General features: G+C 34.0%; 3 protein-coding genes across 4 annotated transcripts; 2 read left to right on the top strand and 1 right to left on the bottom strand.

The window, feature by feature from the left end:
* Positions 1-1,263: 1,263 nt before the first annotated feature.
* Positions 1,264-3,691, top strand: LOC101247333 (uncharacterized). Its single transcript, XM_004241428.5, has 6 exons — positions 1,264-1,493; positions 1,592-1,618; positions 1,741-1,803; positions 2,995-3,073; positions 3,189-3,234; positions 3,389-3,691. Exons 1-6 carry the CDS (start codon positions 1,452-1,454, stop codon positions 3,396-3,398), a joined length of 267 nt encoding a protein of 88 aa, XP_004241476.1. The 5' UTR covers positions 1,264-1,451; the 3' UTR covers positions 3,399-3,691.
* A 986-nt stretch (positions 3,692-4,677) lies between these two features.
* Positions 4,678-7,777, top strand: LOC101249654 (kinase-interacting family protein-like). Of its 2 annotated transcripts, none has more exons than XM_010324210.4 (3): positions 4,678-4,816; positions 5,642-5,761; positions 6,802-7,777. In XM_010324210.4, exons 2-3 carry the CDS (start codon positions 5,662-5,664, stop codon positions 7,737-7,739), a joined length of 1,038 nt encoding a protein of 345 aa, XP_010322512.1. In that variant the 5' UTR covers positions 4,678-4,816; positions 5,642-5,661; the 3' UTR covers positions 7,740-7,777. The 2 variants fall into 2 exon arrangements, with proteins under 2 accessions (XP_010322512.1, XP_004242146.1); XM_004242098.5 differs by having other exon boundaries at positions 4,680-4,821.
* A 374-nt stretch (positions 7,778-8,151) lies between these two features.
* On the bottom strand, positions 8,152-16,982 carry LOC101247032 (protein argonaute 1A-like). The gene is made up of 22 exons (NM_001279128.1): positions 16,803-16,982; positions 14,533-15,185; positions 14,221-14,429; positions 13,991-14,140; positions 13,749-13,882; positions 13,493-13,602; positions 13,112-13,218; positions 12,744-12,882; positions 12,545-12,661; positions 11,713-11,820; positions 11,484-11,555; positions 10,603-10,725; positions 10,342-10,507; positions 9,992-10,251; positions 9,752-9,894; positions 9,578-9,640; positions 9,428-9,491; positions 9,148-9,283; positions 8,992-9,065; positions 8,815-8,909; positions 8,713-8,744; positions 8,152-8,556 (listed from the first exon to the last, which is right to left on the bottom strand). Exons 2-22 carry the CDS (start codon positions 15,175-15,177, stop codon positions 8,339-8,341), a joined length of 3,165 nt encoding a protein of 1,054 aa, NP_001266057.1. The 5' UTR covers positions 15,178-15,185; positions 16,803-16,982; the 3' UTR covers positions 8,152-8,338.
* Positions 16,983-20,921: the final 3,939 nt, after the last annotated feature.

Raw genomic sequence — 20,921 nt, forward strand, 5'->3', positions numbered from 1 at the left:
CAAGTTGATCATCATTTTCTTGCTACGAAACAACTTGAAGGAAGAAAGCACGACAAAGAAAAGCTCACAATTGTTATTTGTTGCAATGAAGATGAATTAAAATATTCTTTTATGCATCATTGGAAAATATGCGAAGCCAAGTCCCTTTAAAAATGTCAACATGGACATCTTGAATTGTTACTATCGTGCAAACAAAAAATCATAGATGAAAAGTATAGTTTTTGATGAATATATTCATTGATTTGACCACAAAATGCATGGAAGACAAGTTTTGCTTATCGTAGATCGTTCAATCCATATTAGAAACATTGAAAGACTACAAAATGTTAAATTATTTTTCTTGCCACCCAACATGATATCCAAAATTCAACCTTGTGATATTGGAATAATAAGAGCTTTTAAAATGTATTATTGTAGGATATTAGAAGATTATGGAGTAGGATAAACCGATCCAACAAAGATTAATATTTTGGATGTTATCAATTTTACAATCCCTATTTGGATAACAAATGTACAACAAGAAACAAAAATAAATTATTTTCGACACTGCAAAAATTCGTTTGGAAGATGCAATCTCAGTGAATTTGGATGAACCCACTTGTGAAAATGTCATTCTTGAACTTGAGGCCATGATTATAATCTCGGTTACCACAATAAAATACATGTCAGTAACCTGTTGAATTAACCAGGTGAAAGTGATATATGTTCAGAGGTCCAAATCTTAGAAAGAATTGTGGATATGATCGGAAAAAACTATATCGATGATAAAGTTGAAGATGATACTATATCATTGGAAACAATTACGCGTAAGAAAACGCTTATCGCATCTAAAACTCATCACAATTTTATGGTACAGTTCGAAAAGACAACATCAGAACTCTTGGATATAATAAGAAAAGAATTTATAGAGGGTACCCAAACAAAATAATCCTTAATTGATACTAAGGGTAAAACATGATTTTTAAAAAAATATTTTTCATATGTTAAAAGTGAAAAATAAATAAAAAACTAGTTTTTAGAATAATGAACGAGTAAAAATAAATATAATTTGAAAAGAAAATACATTGTATTTAAAGATAAAAAATATATTACAATTTTTTAACTTTTTTAAAAGAGAAATGCGTGATCAAATATCATTTTAAATTTTGGCTTCAAAATTTTCTTTTGTATATTCTAACAACATGTACAAACTAAAAGTAACAACACTACGGTAAATTTGCACTATTTTTCAAGTACTTGGCTATACTTTAAATAGCAGTCTTAAAAGGTTCTACTTACGCAAATAGTCTCAAAATTTAAACTTAACGACAACACGAGCCCAAACCCGAATTCATCTCCGGGTAATGTAATGCGACATTTCGATTCTCAAATAGCAAGGCTTGAGACTTTTGAGTCAAACTAGGGTTTTGCTTGCAGAAGAGTAACTCGTCGGAGAAACAGCATCAGCAGCCATGGCTAGCACCAAAGTACAGAGGATTATGACCCAGCCCATTGTAAGTATCTTCCTTCTTTCCCATTTCTTCGTATGAGCAATTTTATTTTTGAACACTTTTTTGTGCTAAATTTGGGATTTTTTTTGTTTTTTTTACAGAATCTGATCTTCAGATTTCTTCAGAGTGTAAGTTTACTATCATACGTCTTTGTTTAAGTTTTTTTTTTTCAGTTAAACGACTAAACAAAGGCTTAATTTCCAATTACTGTTTGAGTTATAATTTATGTGATTTTTATTTTTTTTGGCAGAAAGCTCGCATTCAGATATGGCTATTTGAGCAGAAGGATCAGAGGATTGAAGGACGTATTATTGTATGTTTTATAACTTGGTCTCCAGTTCAAAGAAGAAAAATAGATTAATATTTTTTGCTTATAATGAATTTCCTCCTACCAATATTTGTGAGACTTACTTTCTGGTTCATTCTCTTAGTTGTTGATTAATATTCCCTTAGCGCGTGCAGTAAATTAAGTTATTTCCCAGAGTAAATTCAGCATAGAATTTAGAGGCAATGCGTCCCATTTTCTTTTGGGTATTGATGGAATTGCTTATTGATTTCTTATATATTGAGTAAAGATCTATAGAGTTTAGTATATATCTGATTTTGAATGAGCTGTCAAATGAGCAGCCCAGGATAGAATTTTTGGCTATGAGATTTATCATTAGAATGGTTTTGAGATAATAAAGGTGCATAGTTAGGATGTATTAAGGATAAATTCCCAACAAAGGATTGAGGCAGTAAAAGAAAAAGAGAAACTTGACTAAATAATCTGGCTGTCGGAAAGCTCGGCAAGGAGAAAAGCAGTTTACGCTCATATTTCTTTAGCTTTCAACTAATTATATTTTACAAGTCATGTAGCCTTTCTTTTATTTTATTTTTTAAATTGCAATAGAAATAGTACCTAACATCTAGCTTCATTGTTGTCATGAAAACTTCCATTTCATGTAGCAAGCTCGTAAGTCATACTTGGCATATAGGTATAGATTTTAGACTATAGCTCACTGTTAGTTCCTATTGCTGAGCACACAGGCCTATGTAGTTGGACCAGACCAACTAAATGTTGTAATTATATGTAAAGTCTAGACTTAATGAACACATTTATTTTAGTTTGTTGTGTCAATGCTTGCATATACTTGAATTTGGGATAAACTGGACTGCTCAGAGTTTGAAAGGAGGAACTCTAATTCTCTAAAGAAATGTTATAATGAAATATCCACATTGTATAGCCTTGTATTAAAAGAGCTATAACATTTTCAATTGTAGTCATTTTAAGAAGTGTTGGTCAAATTATTGAGAAAGTGTGTTCTGGGGCTTTGACCTAAAACCTAGGGTTATTTTTTATCATTGATTCCCAAGTCAAATCTACATTACGGGGATTATTGAGAAATCATCTGTTTCCATGCGTGATCTTTACATTTTGTTTTGAGTATTTGTTGGCCTTCAATTACGTTACCTATATTGTTGTCAAGATTGCATATGGATAATTTGTTTTTTTTGTGTGTAGGGTTTTGATGAGTACATGAATTTGGTTCTAGATGATGCCGAGGAAGTCAATGTGAAGAAGAATAGCAGAAAGCAGTTAGGTGCGTAGTAAATAACTTTCAACCTAAGGCCTAGCCCTTTTCTCCCTCGGAATTACAACAAAAAATCATATTCTCTACTACTTTTGTTTCTAAGATGTCTTTGTTTCCTCTGCAGGGCGGATTCTTCTGAAAGGAGATAATATCACATTGATGATGAACACGTATGTTTTCGACTCATTGCTTTACCGCTTTTCCCGATGCACCTGAAAACATAGTTAATCACTCCTAACAAATAGGTTATAACTGCCATTATGAAATCTCTCCCCTTTGGCAGTGTAATGCTGATATATTTTCATTTGTTTTCTCTCTATTCAGGGGGAAATGATTTCCTGTTAGCTGGATCTTGAGAAGAAGTTCAATTTTCTGGCAAAAATCAACTATTGGAATGTCGTCTTTGTGGACAAGAAGCTGGATGTTAGATGCACATGATTGAGTTTGAACTTCCATTTATGTTTTGATATATGTATATTCAGCATGGTATGCTCAGATCTCTTTATACAGTGAAGAAGAGTAGCCTTATGACCATTTCTCTCTATGTTGGTAGTAACAATTATATCGCAGGTAAAGAATTGTGTTAACTCGAGAAATCAAGTGTTACTATGGATTTTTCATGTCTAATATGCTTTTTTAGGGTGGAGGTGTTGCCCAGTCATGGTGCATGACTAAATTTACATGTGATTCATTCTCAACGTTATCGTTACAAATGGATCCGTAAATCTTCGAGTGAAATTTCTCGTCTCACCAAACAATCATATAATCGTTTTTGGGACACACTTCAGGGAGACGATCTTTTGTAACAGTGTGATTCTTTCGTTCTAAAAAAAGAAATCTTGAATTCGAACTCTATGAGAATGACATTGACATAAAAGATTACCCCTTGAAAGGGTAAATTAGATATCGAAAAACCAATAATTGAATTGTCAATTCGAACTTCTCCAGCTAGGTCTGCCTGCTATTCCGTACGTCCTTACAGACATCTTAGGAAGTACCCAATTACCCATTGTCGAGAAAAATGGGTGGCTTTTTGCAAAATATTAAAAGAATGTTGGAAATTAAAATTTAAAAGATTTGTGAAAGTTACCCCCTCCGTCCCTTTTTACTTGTTCACTTTTGAATTGATACACCTATTAATGACGTAGTGAGTTTACCATTTTATTCATATTAATTATGAAGTTGGTGAAAAAATTTACATTTAAAAAAAATTGTCATTTCTTGATTTGTTAAAATGGATAAATAATTAGGGATAACTATAAAAGGAAAATTAGATAAGTAATTAGGGACGGAAGGAGCATTGTTTTATAATCATTTTTACCTGAATTATTATTTATTTATTTTTTGGGGAAAAGGTTGAGATTTTTATAAATACTAGCCTTTCAAAATTAATTTTCAAATCGTTGCAGGCTTTTAGATAATTTTCAGTTGAATGAAAGATTTAATAAGAATATTTAAAAATTACTAAAGATGAAATTTTAAATTGGGAAAAAAAGGTGAGAGTGTACGATTAAAAATTGTTGTTTCTCTTAATATATGTATCTATCTAGGGTGAATTTCAGCATTTATTTGGGGTAACTATTTATAACGAAAGTGTTTTATATCAGTGCCACAAAAAAAAAAAAAAAAAAAAAAGTTGGCATATGTAAAGGGTTAAAGACAAACAAACTGCTGCTACTCTTAATATATACTCCACTCTGTTTTGCTAAAGGGGCAGCTGCTTGGGCACAACACTGTGATCAACAATTTGAAGTACGGTATGCTTCCTCTGTTTTCTTCTTCAACCATTTTTTAAAAATATTGCATAGTGGGTAGGGGATGTGGTATCAGGGAGGGAATTATAGGATGGGGAATCGAACTCTCACTAACAAAGATGAATGTTTAGATAGTAAACTAAGATTCTCCTGTTTTTCGACATTTTGCGAATTCTTTTTCTTCCCATTTTTAATTATCTGTTGCTGCTGCGTTTCCAACTTTATCATTGTTTCTCAATCATTACATATTCATGCAGTCATGATTAGTGGCAGCCATAAATGCAGAATTTTCACCAAAAATGTTATCATCTATTATATACTATGTATTAAGCAAAATTTATCTGGTTTATATAAAAAAAAATCGACGATAGGAGTTTGGATGAACCGCTTTTGTACCTGTAGGTTCTTCCATGCTTGTGATCATGTCCTCTTTAATGGAAAAAAGGAAGATGTTGCTATATATACTTTTACACCCCTTTTTAGTTATCTGGTGACTCGAATCCACAATCTTACGATTGGGTTTGGAGGATGTTTACTATCTAAGCAATCCCTCGCAGATTCGATAAGGGAGTTCAAAATCTGTAGAAATAGATAGCCAAAGAGAGTTCAATATCTACTATATATACTTATTTTAACTATGTATAAATAATATAATTTTCCGCCGAAGAAATCCTTCATACAAGGTAGCTCTGCCCCTAATCCCTCGTCTACCCCTCATTCGGTCTCATTAATTATGGATAAATAACTATAGTATATCTTTGCATTATTTACTTATTGTATTAATTGATGAAAGAAGGCATAGTAAAATGTTTTTGATGTGTAGGCCCTGTTTTGCCTGCTGAAATGGAAGCAAAACTGAAAACAGAGAAAACTGGTAATGCTTCAAAGAATTCAAGGAAGAGAAGCTTCAGTAGACCCTCTTGGCTTCTCTGCACTATTGCCGGTAATTACATGTTGTAATTTTCTTTTACATGTGTATTTGTGCTTTAAAATCCACTTAAGCTGCATTTTCTAAAATTCATAACGCATAAACTCAAAATTCTAGCGATGACAGAGAGAGGGGTGGGGGTGTTTTTGTTGGGGGTATGGGGTCAATTATTCTGTATTTATCTTTCATTTGGAAGTGTATGAAGAGAAGGTGTCATGTGATATGAAGTGTCATTTTCTTCTCATATATGATAAACCTTTGCTTATTTCAAAAAGGTTATGTCCTTTTGCTACTTTTGCTGTTTCTGTCTGAGGTTTAAAGAGTAGACAAAAAATGCTTCTTTTTTTGAAATTTGAATAGTAGGACCTCCCTCTAAAAGGGATGTATCACACCATACTGTTGTGTTGCAGAAAGAAAATAATGTCTGTTTCCTCAGCAGAATTAACAGTACCTTTAATCCTTCTGCCTGGTTGGCAGATTGTTCATAGACTTGGTCATATCCAATGTTTCAAAGTCAACATGTGTGTGTGTGTGAGGGTTTGGATAGAGTTTAGTAATTAGTATCACCCTTTTCGTCCCATTTTATGTGACATTATTTGACTTGATATGTTGTTTAAGGAAAAAATAAAGACTTTTAAAATTTATGGTTTAAAACAATATCTCCTTACTGTAAATTATTTGATTAAGGTAAAAGAGAAATTTAAACTATTGTTAATCCTATGTGTATATGTGCGGGGAACAAGTATGGATAGATATCAATGTATATTTGAAAATAAAGGAGTAAGATATGTGTATGCTCTAAATCTCACTTATGGATATGTTGTTGTTGTCAATGTTATGGGAAATGATAAAACTTAATAAATAGGTGTATTAAGTTTCATTGTCAACATCTGTCACTGTAGCTCATGGTCCAGGCAAGAGCCAAAGGGTCCATTTTTTAACTTGGATTTGATCAATTTAAAAGAGGTGTAGAATTCAAATTTTCAAATGCTTTACTTGTCAAGTCAACATCATACACATATTTGATTGTATTTGGATTGTGTTTTTTTCTTCAGATTTGGACACGAAGATGAAGAAGTTGGTCGTGAACATTCCCAATAAATATGGTGCTGACAGTTTTACAGAACGCGCTGATGCTTACTACCAGAAACGGCCACAGCTTCTGGCCTTACTTCAAGAATTGTATGGCAACTATCTCTCTTTGGCAGACCGCTATTGCCAAACACTTGCCAAGAACCATCATCGTCAAAATTCCTTCCCTATTCCATCCTTCCATTATGATCATGATAATGATGATCAATTTGATAAGGAAGAGAACAACGGATCGGAGATTATTGATTCTGATGCTGAGAGTTCATTATCATATCAGCCTCCATTTCCATCCACACAAGCCAAATTTGAACCAGACATGATCATTGCAGACTTGGTGATCAGAAGTGTAGACTGTGAAATCATACTGCACGAGCTTAGTCAAGTTGACAAGCATTGCAACGAGTCATCAAGGAAGATAGAGTTGCAGGAGAGCTTATTGGAGTTGTTGGAATCGGAGAGGTTGATCTTGTTAAATGAGAACGCGAGATTGGGATACAAAGTGGGTTCATTGATGGAGGAGAATAAGGGGTTGTCGTCAGAGTCTTTGTTCATGAAGAGGAAGGTAGCTGAGCTTGCAAGGTGCATGCTAAACAGAAGGGAGAATCACAGAGTTTGCATGCTTAGTCGAAAAGTTGAGGATCTTCAAAGTCAGATATATGGATTGGAGAGAAGGAACAATGAGTATTATGAGCAGCTACTGAAACATGAAGAAGAGAAAAGGGGCAGGTCCAAGATGGGGTTGAAGGGTTGCTTTAAAGTGCCTGAAGAGGCTGTTGTTGGCAATGTCAAAAAGGGTGAACAGCAGAGAACTGTTGGTGCTGAAGTTGGAAAGAAAGTTCCCAAGTTCTGGAACAGGGTTAAAAAGCTTGATATCTTCCTTTGTGCACCTGAATTTAACTGAACCTATTGCTAGTATAATAAAAAGATTGCTTTTCACTACACTAAGTTCTGAAACACATCTTGATTGTTTGGTAGAGTGTATATTCTACGCTAAGTTCTGAAATAACACATGTTGTACTATGAGGGATCGTGTATAAAAATAGTATTGAATAAAATGTATTAGTAAAACTAGGGAGTAATAATACCGGGACTATTTCACATAGTCTAGGCAAATCATTATCTACTTGCACTCCCCTACTCCGTGCAGCTATAGGAGCACTTGCTACAGATGAGTGAGTCGTGTTATCATGGGCTTGCTATGAAACTTACTGTCTTCAATTAACATCTACACAAGGGCGCATGTTCACAAGATTGTCAAGACCTTTTTTTTTATGTTATGTAGAGAAATACCAAAAAAGAAAATAACAAGGCACTTAAATAACTAGCCATGCTCTTCAATAACAATTGTTCAAGCCACAATTTACAAACATCACTTGCGAATAAACTACTGTTTAACTGACAACTGAACTTTCATAAACATCAAGGTGAGATAATCACATACAATTTGAAAAGAAATTACTCCAGCATGTCCATATCATATAGCCTGGTTAGAGAGGACTTCTAACAATAGAACATCACCCTTTTGACATTCTCCTTGAGAGCAGGAAGGGGCCTTACAGCAGCACCAACACCTGGCGCCCTTGTGCTCCTTCCAACAGCTCCTACACCACCTCTGTACGGAGCAGCTCCGCTTGTGACAGATCCACCGTCAGATGTCTCTGGTTCCATGTAAAAACGAGCACGGAAAGCTGCCAAATGTGCATAATATGCTGGAGGAACTGCAAACGACATCAACGAACTCAAGTTCACTAACATGCTATGATGAACAGGTTACACAGAAAGGAAATTCCAAGAAAGAATTGGGGGGAGAGGGGTTAGATTGGGCATCAAAAATAGATGCAAAAGAAAAACCACTAACAAGCCAGTGAACATACCAATGGAGACAGAACGAGTACACCTAGCATATCTGGAAAAAAAATAAAAGTCCATCAGAATACTGGAGATTTAAAGAACTATGGAAGCTACATTCAACTTACGTGTAGCAAAGGTTGTTAGTCAAAGACTGCAGCCCATCAGCAGAAAAATTGTTCTCGTCCCACAAGACATGATAATGTGCTGGCCGGCTAGTACCCTGCAATACCACAAAATTGGGAACTTACAACCAAGTCCTTTAAACATGACGATCAAATTTTATAGAATATCTATCTTATTACCTGTATGCCAGCATGGCTACAGAGATAGAAATCAAACTCAGTAGGGTGACAGATCTTTGAATCAACCACAGTACCTTCACAATTACATTTTAAGAAGGTTTTAGGATCATTTGCAGCTATTATAGAATCATCAGAGATACTGAAATTAACACTCACCAGGCAAAATGTTCCCACTCCGATCGACAGCATTTCGATCACGGTGGTTGTTGGCAAACAACCTTGTGTGGTGACGCTTTTGCACCACCACAAACGTAACTGGGGGCTGATAGTTGGGTTCTAAAGATGCACAAGCCTGAATCGGATTTAAGACAGTTCAGAACTTCTAACAAGTAAAAGGGCACGCTTGTTTCTAGCCATCCTCATCGTCCAGAAAATAGAAAGAAATTCTGAGTTCATAATAAACAGGCAGACTAAGATATAGCAGAAAAGAAAATACCTTGCGGATTGCATCAAGTTCAAAAAGAAGCACTTGATAAAACTGTCCCTCACTAACTCCATCTCTGAGGGGAGAAAAGACGACCAATTTCAGCCCAAGAGGAAAACAAAAATTGCAAATTGCAGGCATAGAAGGGTTAATCATAAATACCGGTAGAATATTATTCTCTGAGGCTTCTGTCCAGTCGCTCGACGGAAGGAAATCAGCAATTCCCTGAGTGATAGATAAAAGAGCAAGAATCAGAAGCAAAATTAAGTCCAGTACAATAAAAATTCGAACATTAGGGCATGTTCTTTCAAAAAAGGAAAGGGAAAAGGACAATACTTTATCATGCCACCAGTCACAGTTCCTCTAGTTGGATCTTGCCAAGTCTTGTACAGATCTTGTATAAGCTCTTGCCTATGAGCTTGAGCAGAAACCAGACCAGCATACTTGGTAATCTCAGGCCAATCTTGAGAAGCAACCACCTAAAAGATATGAAAATTGAGCACTATATTTGCTTTGGAGAAATAGATTACCAAGAGGATCAGAGAAACCAAAAGAATGAAGTACACAACAACCTACCGCAGCAATGGACGGGCTAGAATCCTCCCCAGGGTGGGGATGGGTGACATCTGCACCAAAAATAATAGTTGGGCGGTCGCTGACAAGGGGAATTCGCCTAGAGATCGCATCAACAAGCACGGTGTTTCTACCTCCAACCTTCACATTAATCTTAAGGGACACATTGGCTAAATACTGCTTGCTCATCTTAAACACATGTTTTGTCAAGCAGCATTGCGAGACAATGCCAAGATCAGTTTCACAAATTCGTTTTAGATCACCTAGAAAAAGAAATAAAATACTTCAGTTGCAGCATATTCCAGGAGCTTGCAAAGAAACACTACATGAATTTCACCAGTCTTGGCCTGTACCATAAAGGGAGCCATTATTGTCGGGCAATATGACGATCAACAGATCGAGCTCCCTCCCATTCGGCTGCAACTTCGTCATAGCATCATGAAATCTAGTTTTCAGGACCCTCTCAACTTGATCAGGGCGAGCACTCACTGGTGGTAAAACAGGATTCGGGTTGAAGATCTACAAAGATATAATAGTGTCTTAAAATTTTATGTCGCGGGACCACCAAAAAAAGTAACAGTAATAAAAATGGAAAAACATTAAAGTCCAATTACCATGCCCGATATCATGCACATCTGTGCAAGCTCAGAACAAAATCCCCGGGCAACACTGTCTTGCACATTGCGAGAAAAATTTATACAGATCCAGTTGTTCACTGTTCCTCCATTTACCATTTTCTGTCGACAACAATAGAGTAGAGTAATTAACCAAAGCGCATCCCACACTGACTGAAATTCAACAGAAAGGCAGCTAATTTGAGATTTAAAACTAACTTAATCTCCAATATTGACTGAAAATCGACACATAACAGAGCAAAAAAATGTACTTCATAGAAAAAGAAAACTATGAACGGGAAGTATCCATCAAGAACTCTTATGCTCAACTGTTTCGTTGATACTACTCCCTTTCATTGTCTTTGAGTTCCTAGTTATCACCAGAACTCTTTCCTTGTTCAAACCTGCTATAAACTTTTATGGCTATATTATCATAAGGTGCAGCTAAGTATATGGATCTTAGTGACGTTGATCAAACAGTGGGATCAGAAAACTCGAATTTAGCTCTGCATCTCTAAGGGTACAGCATAACATACATAGTGTATGGAACGGGTAACAAAGAGCAACCAAACTAATTTTTGACCATCAATATATGATGAAATTGCTGCAGGATATCTACAAGATTAAAAAGGAAAGGACAAAACAAAGCACACTTTAAAGTTCCTTGAGGTCGGTTTTTCTATCATAAGCCATATGTAGTAAAGACAGGTAAAATAAGGCATGAACAACTAAACTGATACTTCATTTGGGGCCTTAAAATAGTAATTAGAGGCAAAGCAAGACTAACATTGTGAGAACACACACCAATAGATGGCATTTAACTGCATGGAAATGACAGTCAAACTGGCAACATGGATCTCAATCATGCTAATATCAGTTACCTTATTCATCATATTCCATTGGCCCACTTGTGGTAGACAGTCTTTTTCTCGACCTGTATCATGGTATTTAAGCTGCAGAAACAATAAACATAACTTAACAATCCTAAAATAAACTTAATTCACTCCAAAAAGCAAAATTGAAGCAAGAGCATCTAAATCCAGAAGGATAAGGGAAACCATCATCCTCGACGACATGATCACAACAAAGAAAAGGAGAGCTATAACTTACCCAAGGTGCAGGCAAAATGCGAGCCTCAACTTGAGCAAGCTTCTCGCTAATCTTAATACCAAATTCCCTCGCATATGGGTCATCTGAATAAGCATTGTGACGAACAGTCTAACAAAAGAAAGGATTAGATTGTGGTAAATACAGATCATGGTAAATACAAATAATATTGCAAAAAGGCCAGAAATTTATCCTCGAAAACATTAATCATTCAATGATGCACAAACAGCAGAGATGAATGGTGGAAAGGCAGTAGTCAACAAAACCTGTTTAATTCACTGTAAACTAACTGACTAAAAGCAGAACTAATATTGTGGAGATTTCAAACACTCTGTTTGTATCACCATGAACTACACCTCTAAATACTCGTAAAAACAAATACGAATCCTCTAAATACTCATAAAAACAAATATGAATCCTCTAAATACTCATAAAAACAAATATGAATCCTTACTCACCCATCCCAACTCTCTTCGCCACGGGTTTTACATTTAAAAATTAGAAAGCACATGGAAACCTGGAAAGTTACTACCAAATTGTCATTGTATTCGAGTTCATGGTAGAAAATAGGATGACGTAGGTCAGTATATCTTTGAAAACTCATACAGACATAAGATTCATTCACAAGCAAAAGTCTCCCATCCTTTCTTAAAGTTTTTGCCCAGTCAAAAGTGCATCACATCAATTGGGTGCGGAAGGCGTAAGAAAGAAAGTTAATTGCTTCAAGGTCCACAGAAAGCCAGTAACAAACATAGATATAAATCAGAAAGCACTAGCCATAAACCCCATCATTTGGAAAAGGAGTATTGATAACAGTTTGGAAGCAATATCCAACCTGAAGAATATCATTCTCTCTCTCTTGAGGACGCTGGCAGGTCACTTTCAGAAGTGCTGTTATCTGCCTCTCATTCAAGCGTTTGGAGTACCTCTGCCCCTCCACAATCTTGCAGACCTGGACTCGAGATATGTAAGCACATAAAATACACAAGATACTTGGAAAATAACAAGTTATGTGAAAGATAAAACACACCCACCTCCATAGGCAAATAATTTGGCCTTTGTGTATTTCCAACTTGAAGACAAGGCAACTGAGTATGCTGAATAACAAAACCATACGTTTCTCGAAAGTATTCCACAACAGCTTTCATGGTACCTCTTTCATCTACAGGGAAACTACCCAAACAAATAAAACACAGTGATTAGAACGATGAGTTAATCCCACATACAGACAACAGAACATTAAAGATCAGATGGCACACCACTAACTGCACCAATTGATCCAACTGTAAAATATATTCTTTTGAAAAAGTTAAAAGTTGATCCAACTGCAAAATATTATGGACAAGACTTGACATAGAGAAAATTGTTTCATCATAATTACAGACTTGAGTGAAATACATACGTCAACTCTCTTGTTGCTTGAGATGTCAAACCAGATATGCGGTACTTCCTCCTCATATTCCCACGATGAGTGACCTCCACCTTTACACCTCTCAGGGCCTTCTTTATCTGCAGTTCAATAGGGTTAAAAACAAAATTAACCAAACAACCTGCCAAAAAGAAAAAAAGGAAATGGCCCTAATATGTGAATGTATCATTGTAGATGCTGTTGGAAATAAATCCTTATTTGGATGAAATGATATCTAAAGGGAACTGCAGGAGAAGATTTAATATATATAATAAATGGGTTCTTTTTATTGTCCCAATCAATTGTTGGGAACAGTAAAAGGCTCTGGTAGACTCTGAGACTATCACGAATACGATAGTCATATGCAAAACCAACCTTAACCCGATCAGCATCAGACAATGGTCTAGAAGAGATATCCCGATTCAGAAGCTGGCTCACAAATTCAATGACCGGCAGTGGCTCAATGAATGCTGTGGAAGACATATCTGTAGAAGGGCACATTGATGAGAAACATGTTCCCATACAGGCACACATTGTGGTAAAAATGCTGTACTTGACTGATAATCAGTTGCAAGTTCGACAAAATGAAGAAATGAAATCAAAATGTAATAGTCATGAAAAATGTGCTGACCAATATTCAGGGATAATCCCATCTGCGTAGGACGAATACTTTGGTAGAAACCACGCCAGCTCTCCAAACCTTCACCTAGTGGTTGTCTTCGTCCTAAATCAGGGGAATAGAATGATCGGCCCACGGGACAATACCTGCAGGTAACAATGAATTAAAGGGAAAAGATAAATACATAACTCAACAATTTAGAAGTAATCAATGCTTTTGACAAAACAGAAATTAAAGCCAGTCAAGAACCATACCTACTTGTTGGCAACTCACGCAGAACAATATCAAGAACCTGTAGGGCCTCCTGGGGTGCATCCGCCTGCCTCCCTTGTAAGAACATCCCTAAATGATGAAGATCAGCACGAGCAGCCAGCTTGATCACAACTTTAAACTCCCTTTCTCGCCTGCCAACACAAATTAGAAAAGGCATACATTAAATACTGCTAAAAATGTTTCTTGACTTCTCAAATCCATAGGAGCATACCTAGCACCACCGGGTCCATCATCATCATCAAGAAGTGTGATTTTAAAATCTTTTTGAACAAAAGGGAGGGGCCCTGCGGTGTACAAACTTTTTCTTCCATCATAGGCTGGAAGCCTCTTCCCAAGATGGGATTCTCTGTAAAGCTTTACAAGCTGCTCCATGACAGCGCGGTTGACACCTCGGGAAGCTACCTCTGGTGTAATTGAAACCTGAAAGCCATTAGAAAGGATGAAATCAATATCAGGATAAGACCCTCATAGATAATACAAGGAAGATCATAACTGGAAGAAAAGGCAATGGTTGAGCACTCACATCATACTGGTGCAAGTCTTTGTCAGGTAACTCGGCAAAGAAGTGATTGGCCTTAACAATGCATCTAGTTCCATTACTACCCTTTCCAGGCCGAAGTGGAAACCTCATTGACTTGCTCGATACAGGTGGAATTGCTTGGGATGCACCTGCTTCTGGTTGCACAGCAATTTGCTGGAACTGCTGAGTAACTTGATGTGTCATTGGTTCAGGTGGCTGAGATGAGGAGCCAGCCTCTGAGTATGTTTCTGCTGGTCTTCCATATGGTACGGGCTGATGTGGAGTCTCAGTTGCTTGGTGCAGCTCGGGAACTGGTGGCCTAGAAGAGCCACCAGAAGGTGCCCCACGGCCCCCTATACCACCACGGCGCTGGGGTTGTCCTCCCCCTCGTTGATACTGCTGAGTTCCCCTGCCCTGTTGATAGTACTCGGGGGGTCCACCATATGACTGTTGAGGGGCTATTCCACCACGAGGAGCTCCTCCACCACCACGGCCACCATATCCTCCACGCTGAGGTCCCGAGCCTCTTCCTCCACCTTGTTGCTGTTGTGGTGGTGGGCGTTGGACACCACCTCGTCCCCCTCCAGTTTCGTGGGACTCAGAGCTCTCAGCACCACCAGGAACATCAGTTCTCCTCTTCCGCACCATGATAGCAACTATAAAAAAAAAGACAATTGTCACTTAAAAAATATTCAAGTAGAGATCAGCCACATTGTCCTTAAAAACACAATTGATGAACTCATCAAAAAACATATCTGATATCAATCTATGAGCCCTGATTACAACTGATAGGCTCCAAACCCCCCCCCCCCCCAATAAATCACAAACAAAATCTCTATCAATACGTGTTCAAGCAACTTCTATAGCAAACAGAAACAAAAGATCCACAGTATGATCTCATGCAAACATAGTCCTAAATAATAGGATTAACGAGATTCAGTTACAATTCACAGAAGAACACATCCAAGCTTTGAAGGCATAATATTTGGCAATCAAAGAGAATGTTTTTTTCATTACAGACGAACATATCCAAGCTTTGAAGGCATAACATTTGGCAATCAAAGAGAACGTTTTTTTCATTATAGTAGTGATTGTCCGGGCCAACTTATGCACACCTATACTAATTCTGAAGGCACTTACTACCTCCTACCAACACAGGTACCGGATAACTCGGTCCACCAAGGTTTGGACATATGGGAAGAAATCTCTTAGTGTTTTTGCCTCTGCTGCTGGGATTTGAACCAGAAGCCTCATGGTTCTTTGACCCACCATTGACCACTAGGTCACCCCGTGGATGCTCAAAAGAAGAATGTACTATAGGACAACAAAACAGTAAAAGCTCATACCATTTCCATTTCTCAATCCCGGAGAGAATAAAAACATAAAAGATACACCTTTCAAACAAGATGACAAGAATGCTTCCAACTGGGTTTTGTGATAAAAACGGACACGGTGTTATTAGTTTAATTTCTGCTTCAGAGATCATTTATCGAAGCATTTTGCCCTTCCCAAAATCAAAAGACAAATTCATGCTCGAACAGATTGCTCCGGACATGTAAATAGAACAGAATAATAAATCCATGTGACACATAGATAACAAGACAAATAAGGTTAAAAATATAGGTGAGAATTTAACAAGAACTAAACTTTACTAATCGAAAATATACAGGAAAATATAAAGAACATGTTCTGACAACCTCACACTCCACATAACAGCAGCAACACAACTTAGAGCGTCATATTCAACATTCTACTTATCTTTCATTTCAAAGACCACAACAGTCAATAGTTTATTCACTTCCCTAAACTCAATGCCAAGTCAAAACAGGTCAATCAAATTAAAATGAACTCAAATAGAGCCCAGAAGATAAAATAGGAAAGAAATCCACATTTCACTTCTTAACAGTAGTCTATACAACTAACACACCAAAAACAGAACATACAAGAGATAAACCCCTCAAACACACAGCATTCAAAATTACCCATCATATCTTCGCAACAGCACAAAAAGAGCTAACAAGGACTAGGAAAAGGCACATAAAAAGTTTAACAAGGCAAAAAGAAAACAGCATAAATGAGAAAAAAAATCATAACCAAATCAACAGTCAGTTAGATCTGATCATCAAGTGAACTCAGCTAAAAGTAGAACAATCGGAGAATCGGCGTAAAGCAAAAACCCTAAATTGAACATAAACAACAATTGAAAACGCTGAACCAGTTAGATCTAAAATGCTAAACTAACAGAGATACATCAAAATCACAGAAATGTATACCTCAAAATCACCGCCGGTACACCAATTTCCGCCCTTCTCCAACCAACCACCGCCGTAACCTACAAAACGCAAATGAGACGGAGAGAGAAGACAACTACTACTATATCAGATTAGAGAGAGAAAGTGATTCCTAGAGAGAGAAAACTAATGTGTAGATAACAAAAGGGAAAGAAGGGCATCATTCACAGATTCTCTTAACTCATTTATATAGCCAGAGTTGGCTGTGTAGTATGACGATTAAGTCCCTACTCTGTTTCATATCGATGTACTGTTGCAAAGGTTATTATAGAAATTAGAATCTCATTTTGTTATTACAACAATCTAGTTGAAGCGTAGTTAGCTAGTACAATATGTAGTTAAAAGTTTCTCGTTAATTTAAATATAAATATTTATTTCGATTGTTATTTTTATTATATTGTATTAATTTTATTTTTTCTTTCAATAAGACATTATTATTAATAATAATTAAAAGGAGAATGCATTAGTATACTCGTCGTGACGTAATATTCGTTTTGATTAATTTTGATCACATCTCAATCCTAGAATAATCTAGAATATTGTTTATTAGCCTAGTTGTTTTATCAAAATTATTTGTTGATAATAATGAAACGTTTTATTTTGTGTAGTGATAGAATATGATTTGATTGTATTGTTACTTGATTTTTATTTATTATTTACTAATTATATTTTATCTTTTACCTTGTATTTTTATATAAGTTGTATTGTTGTATTTTATTTTATTAGGTTTATTCTTTAGATTATTGATATGTGATATTATGCGACGATGAAAAATAATATAATTTCTTTATATATTGTGTTTATTGAGATAATAGGATATATTATGAAATAATATGCAAACAATAATCTAAAATTGAGTGTGAAGTTTGCAAAAAAAAAATCAAAAAAAAATTATATTAACAAGGCATTTGGTGTAAACTTTAAAACAAGTTATATGAAAATTGGTTATGTAGAAATTAATAATACGATAATTATTTCATTGAATATTTGATTTGTTGTGTTATATATTAGTATAAAATATACTTTTTTCGTTTCATTTTAGCAAATTGAGATAATTTTTACTATATTTTTCTCATAGTAGTCAAATTTAGAATTTCAACATATCATTAATAAGATTAATTTAAGAAAAATACATCTCTAGTTAATATTTTTTTAAGAAGTGTGTCAGGTCAATAAGAATCAAATTAAATTATATGAAACTTTTTTTTCTCATTTTCACTTTTAGAAAAACTATTATAAGGTTAGTTTGGTCACTTGAGCATTTTAATTCATGTATTTATTACTTAATTTATATGTTTATTCAACTTTCAATTTTGTATCGATCTTTTTGGGTTTTTGTGGTAACGTATGAATATATATTACAAGTTTTCATTTGTCCTAAGCAGTTGGTTCTTGTTTTTATCATTAACAGGAGGCAAAAGCTGTGGGTTTTTGGAAACAAACTAAAATTAGAGTCAGTATTTGTCTCTTAATACAAATTAGAATTATTTTTTAAAAAATTATAAGTATTTTGGAGCAAAAATAATTTTTTAATCAATTAAATTATGGATTTTTAAATTTTCTATGATAAAACGTGTTTTTTCACTCATAAATGATATTCATAGTCAAATGTCCACTTAGAATATACACTCCATTCATTTAATTTGATAGGTGGGCAAAATACACAAATTGAAAAAAATTATAAAGATAAACTATTTTAAAATTATAACTACATTTATTAGGATTAATATTTTTAATTATATAATATAATAATATTTTATCGGACACAATAAAATATTTAAAAAAAGTAAATGAGTTTGCTTCAATGTTCATGTTTAGCGACGAAAATTTTAATCATCTCATCACTTAAGGTATTGACCTTATTAAAAAAAATTAAAAATACTAACATACGAAAAGAAAAAATAAAATAGAAAATTATAAAATGAAAAATCAAATTTAAGACAAGTGAACTGACTAAAGCTACTAATATTTTCCAAACTCATTAAGTTTTGATTAGTTTTTTTATGTTCTATCCTTTTATTAAATATCTCAAATTAAATTAATATACATACGTATAAAAAAACTTATATCATAATTTATTTGGTCACTTCTTGTCTCGATTACTGTGCAAGTGAAAAAAATAATGAATGGTCACTAATGACATGTACGTACACTGAATAAGAATCTCTGATGACTTTCTTCAAGGCATGCATGTTAGAAGATTTCTCAATGATTTAATTAGAAGAAACTTAGCTAATAATTAGAAAGTGTTATCATTTATTTGTGAATATAACTTTGTTTATATTTGAAGTGTCGGTTTGGATTGACTTAATTTAGATTTTTTAAAGTTAAGATAGGTTTTGAGCAGTTTTGAATTGTTTGGGAAAAATTAAAAAGTGTTTATAAACACTTATTTTAAAGTTATAATAACAAAAAGACATAATACATATATTAGACCTTAATTTTGACTTTAAATTTTAACTTTGAACTCCAACTTTTATAATGCACAAACAGACACTTTACCTATTCAACTTTTAAATAAATAAACACACTAATCCTACATGACAAAATACACGTAGGACAAAAAATGACATGTAGGACATCTGTGTTATTTGTTCAATTTTATACAAATTTAAGTGTTTACTTATGCGCACCCAAAGTTGAAGAGCATAAATGTGATTCAAAGCCAAGTTAAAGGATATATTTATGTATTATGCCTAACAAAAATCCTAAGTTATGGCTATTGACTTATAAATCATAAGTTATGAGTCACAAGTTAATACAAACAGACCCTAAATCTTATTTTTTAAATAATTTTTATAATTTTAAGATTGTTAATAACGTTTTTTTAATATAAAATAATATAAATATTGTTATAATATACATGATATTAGGAATACAAATTACCATTGAATAATTTGTTAAAAGAATTGTGATATTAAATACGTAATTCTATGTATTATAATTGTGTCATCAAACAAATACTACTTCGATTTTGAAAGGCTTATCTATGGATTTCTTTTTCTTTTATTTTCTTTTTCTACTATTATAAAAGAGTGAGTTAACTTTGTGGTATCAATATCTGTGCTTGGTATTATTTTTTATTTTTAGGTGATGTTTTATCATTTCATGATTAGTAGTATTTTTGTGCTTGGTATTATTTTTTATTTTTAGATAATATTTTTTCATTTCATGATTAGTATTTAGTATATTTTTTTTGTTTGTTCCACATGCATAATATTAGGACATCTACAAAATTGTTTATGCGCAATACATGGTTTTATTCTTTCATATTATTTGTTTTAATTTTTTTACACTCTTTAAAGTTCATAAGTAAAAATAATATTTTTACTAATTTATTTTTAAAATTTTGTAATACTTTCTTTTTTTACTTTTACTTATCATATTTGAATTTGACACATTTATTAAGAAAATAATGATTAACATGACTATAAATTACCATACTAATTTTATTATTAAGTCTTGAAAAATAATTTGAGGAATAAGTAATTGATATTCAGTATGAAACATGAAAAAGTTGTCTTTTCTTGATATTAACCATCGAGATTCGAACCATTCATAAAAGATCGAGAACTCATAAAGTCGTTAGCCTGAACTCAAAATTATAGAACTATGACAAATCCTATTAGAATCAATTGAATTATAATTTAACAAGTACTATTTAAATTAATTAAATTATAATTCAATAAATTTTATTTAAATTAATCTAATTATAATTACTTCTATTAATTACTAAATCATTTTTCATAAGGCCCGTGCTTGCACGGGCTTGCCATCCTCTAGTTATTAAAGAGAAATTTGACTAGTATTTGAAACGTATTATTATAATGATAGCATAAAAGTGTAATTTAAAGACTTTTTTTTGTGTAATTTAATGAATATTTAAATCTTAAGAAAATACATTTATTTTAATTTACTTCTAAGAACTATTATCTAATTGGTTAAATCAACATGATTTTATGAAAAAGGAATTCTTAAATCTATATGAAAAAAATATTTCTATTATTACGGAATAAGAAATCTTTCATATCTTAATGAACATATTTAATTTATTCGGAGCAATTTGAGTTGAATCCAACATGTTTAGTGAATTTGAGTCAA

This window comes from Solanum lycopersicum, chromosome 6, assembly GCF_036512215.1.
Source record: "Solanum lycopersicum chromosome 6, SLM_r2.1".
NCBI classification, from domain to species: domain Eukaryota; kingdom Viridiplantae; phylum Streptophyta; class Magnoliopsida; order Solanales; family Solanaceae; genus Solanum; species Solanum lycopersicum.

What these genes read in the sequence shown, in the direction of transcription:
- LOC101247333 (XM_004241428.5), top strand. Translation starts at nt 1,452, where the DNA reads ATGGCTAGCACCAAAGTACAGAGGATTATGACCCAGCCCATT. An exon ending in GGATTATGACCCAGCCCATT is followed by an intron (nt 1,494 to 1,591) that starts GTAAGTATCTTC and finishes TTTTTTTTACAG; the next exon opens with AATCTGATCTTCAGATTTCT. An exon ending in GGATTGAAGGACGTATTATT is followed by an intron (nt 1,804 to 2,994) that starts GTATGTTTTATA and finishes TTTTGTGTGTAG; the next exon opens with GGTTTTGATGAGTACATGAA.
- LOC101249654 (XM_010324210.4), top strand. Translation starts at nt 5,662, where the DNA reads ATGGAAGCAAAACTGAAAACAGAGAAAACTGGTAATGCTTCAAAGAAT. An exon ending in GCTTCTCTGCACTATTGCCG is followed by an intron (nt 5,762 to 6,801) that starts GTAATTACATGT and finishes TTTTTTCTTCAG; the next exon opens with ATTTGGACACGAAGATGAAG.
- LOC101247032 (NM_001279128.1), bottom strand. Translation starts at nt 15,177, where the DNA reads ATGGTGCGGAAGAGGAGAACTGATGTTCCTGGTGGTGCTGAGAGCTCT. An exon ending in GGGATTATCCCTGAATATTG is followed by an intron (nt 13,603 to 13,748) that starts GTCAGCACATTT and finishes GCCCTTCTACAG; the next exon opens with ATATGTCTTCCACAGCATTC. An exon ending in GCATTTTGCCTGCACCTTGG is followed by an intron (nt 11,556 to 11,712) that starts GTAAGTTATAGC and finishes TTGTTTCTGCAG; the next exon opens with CTTAAATACCATGATACAGG.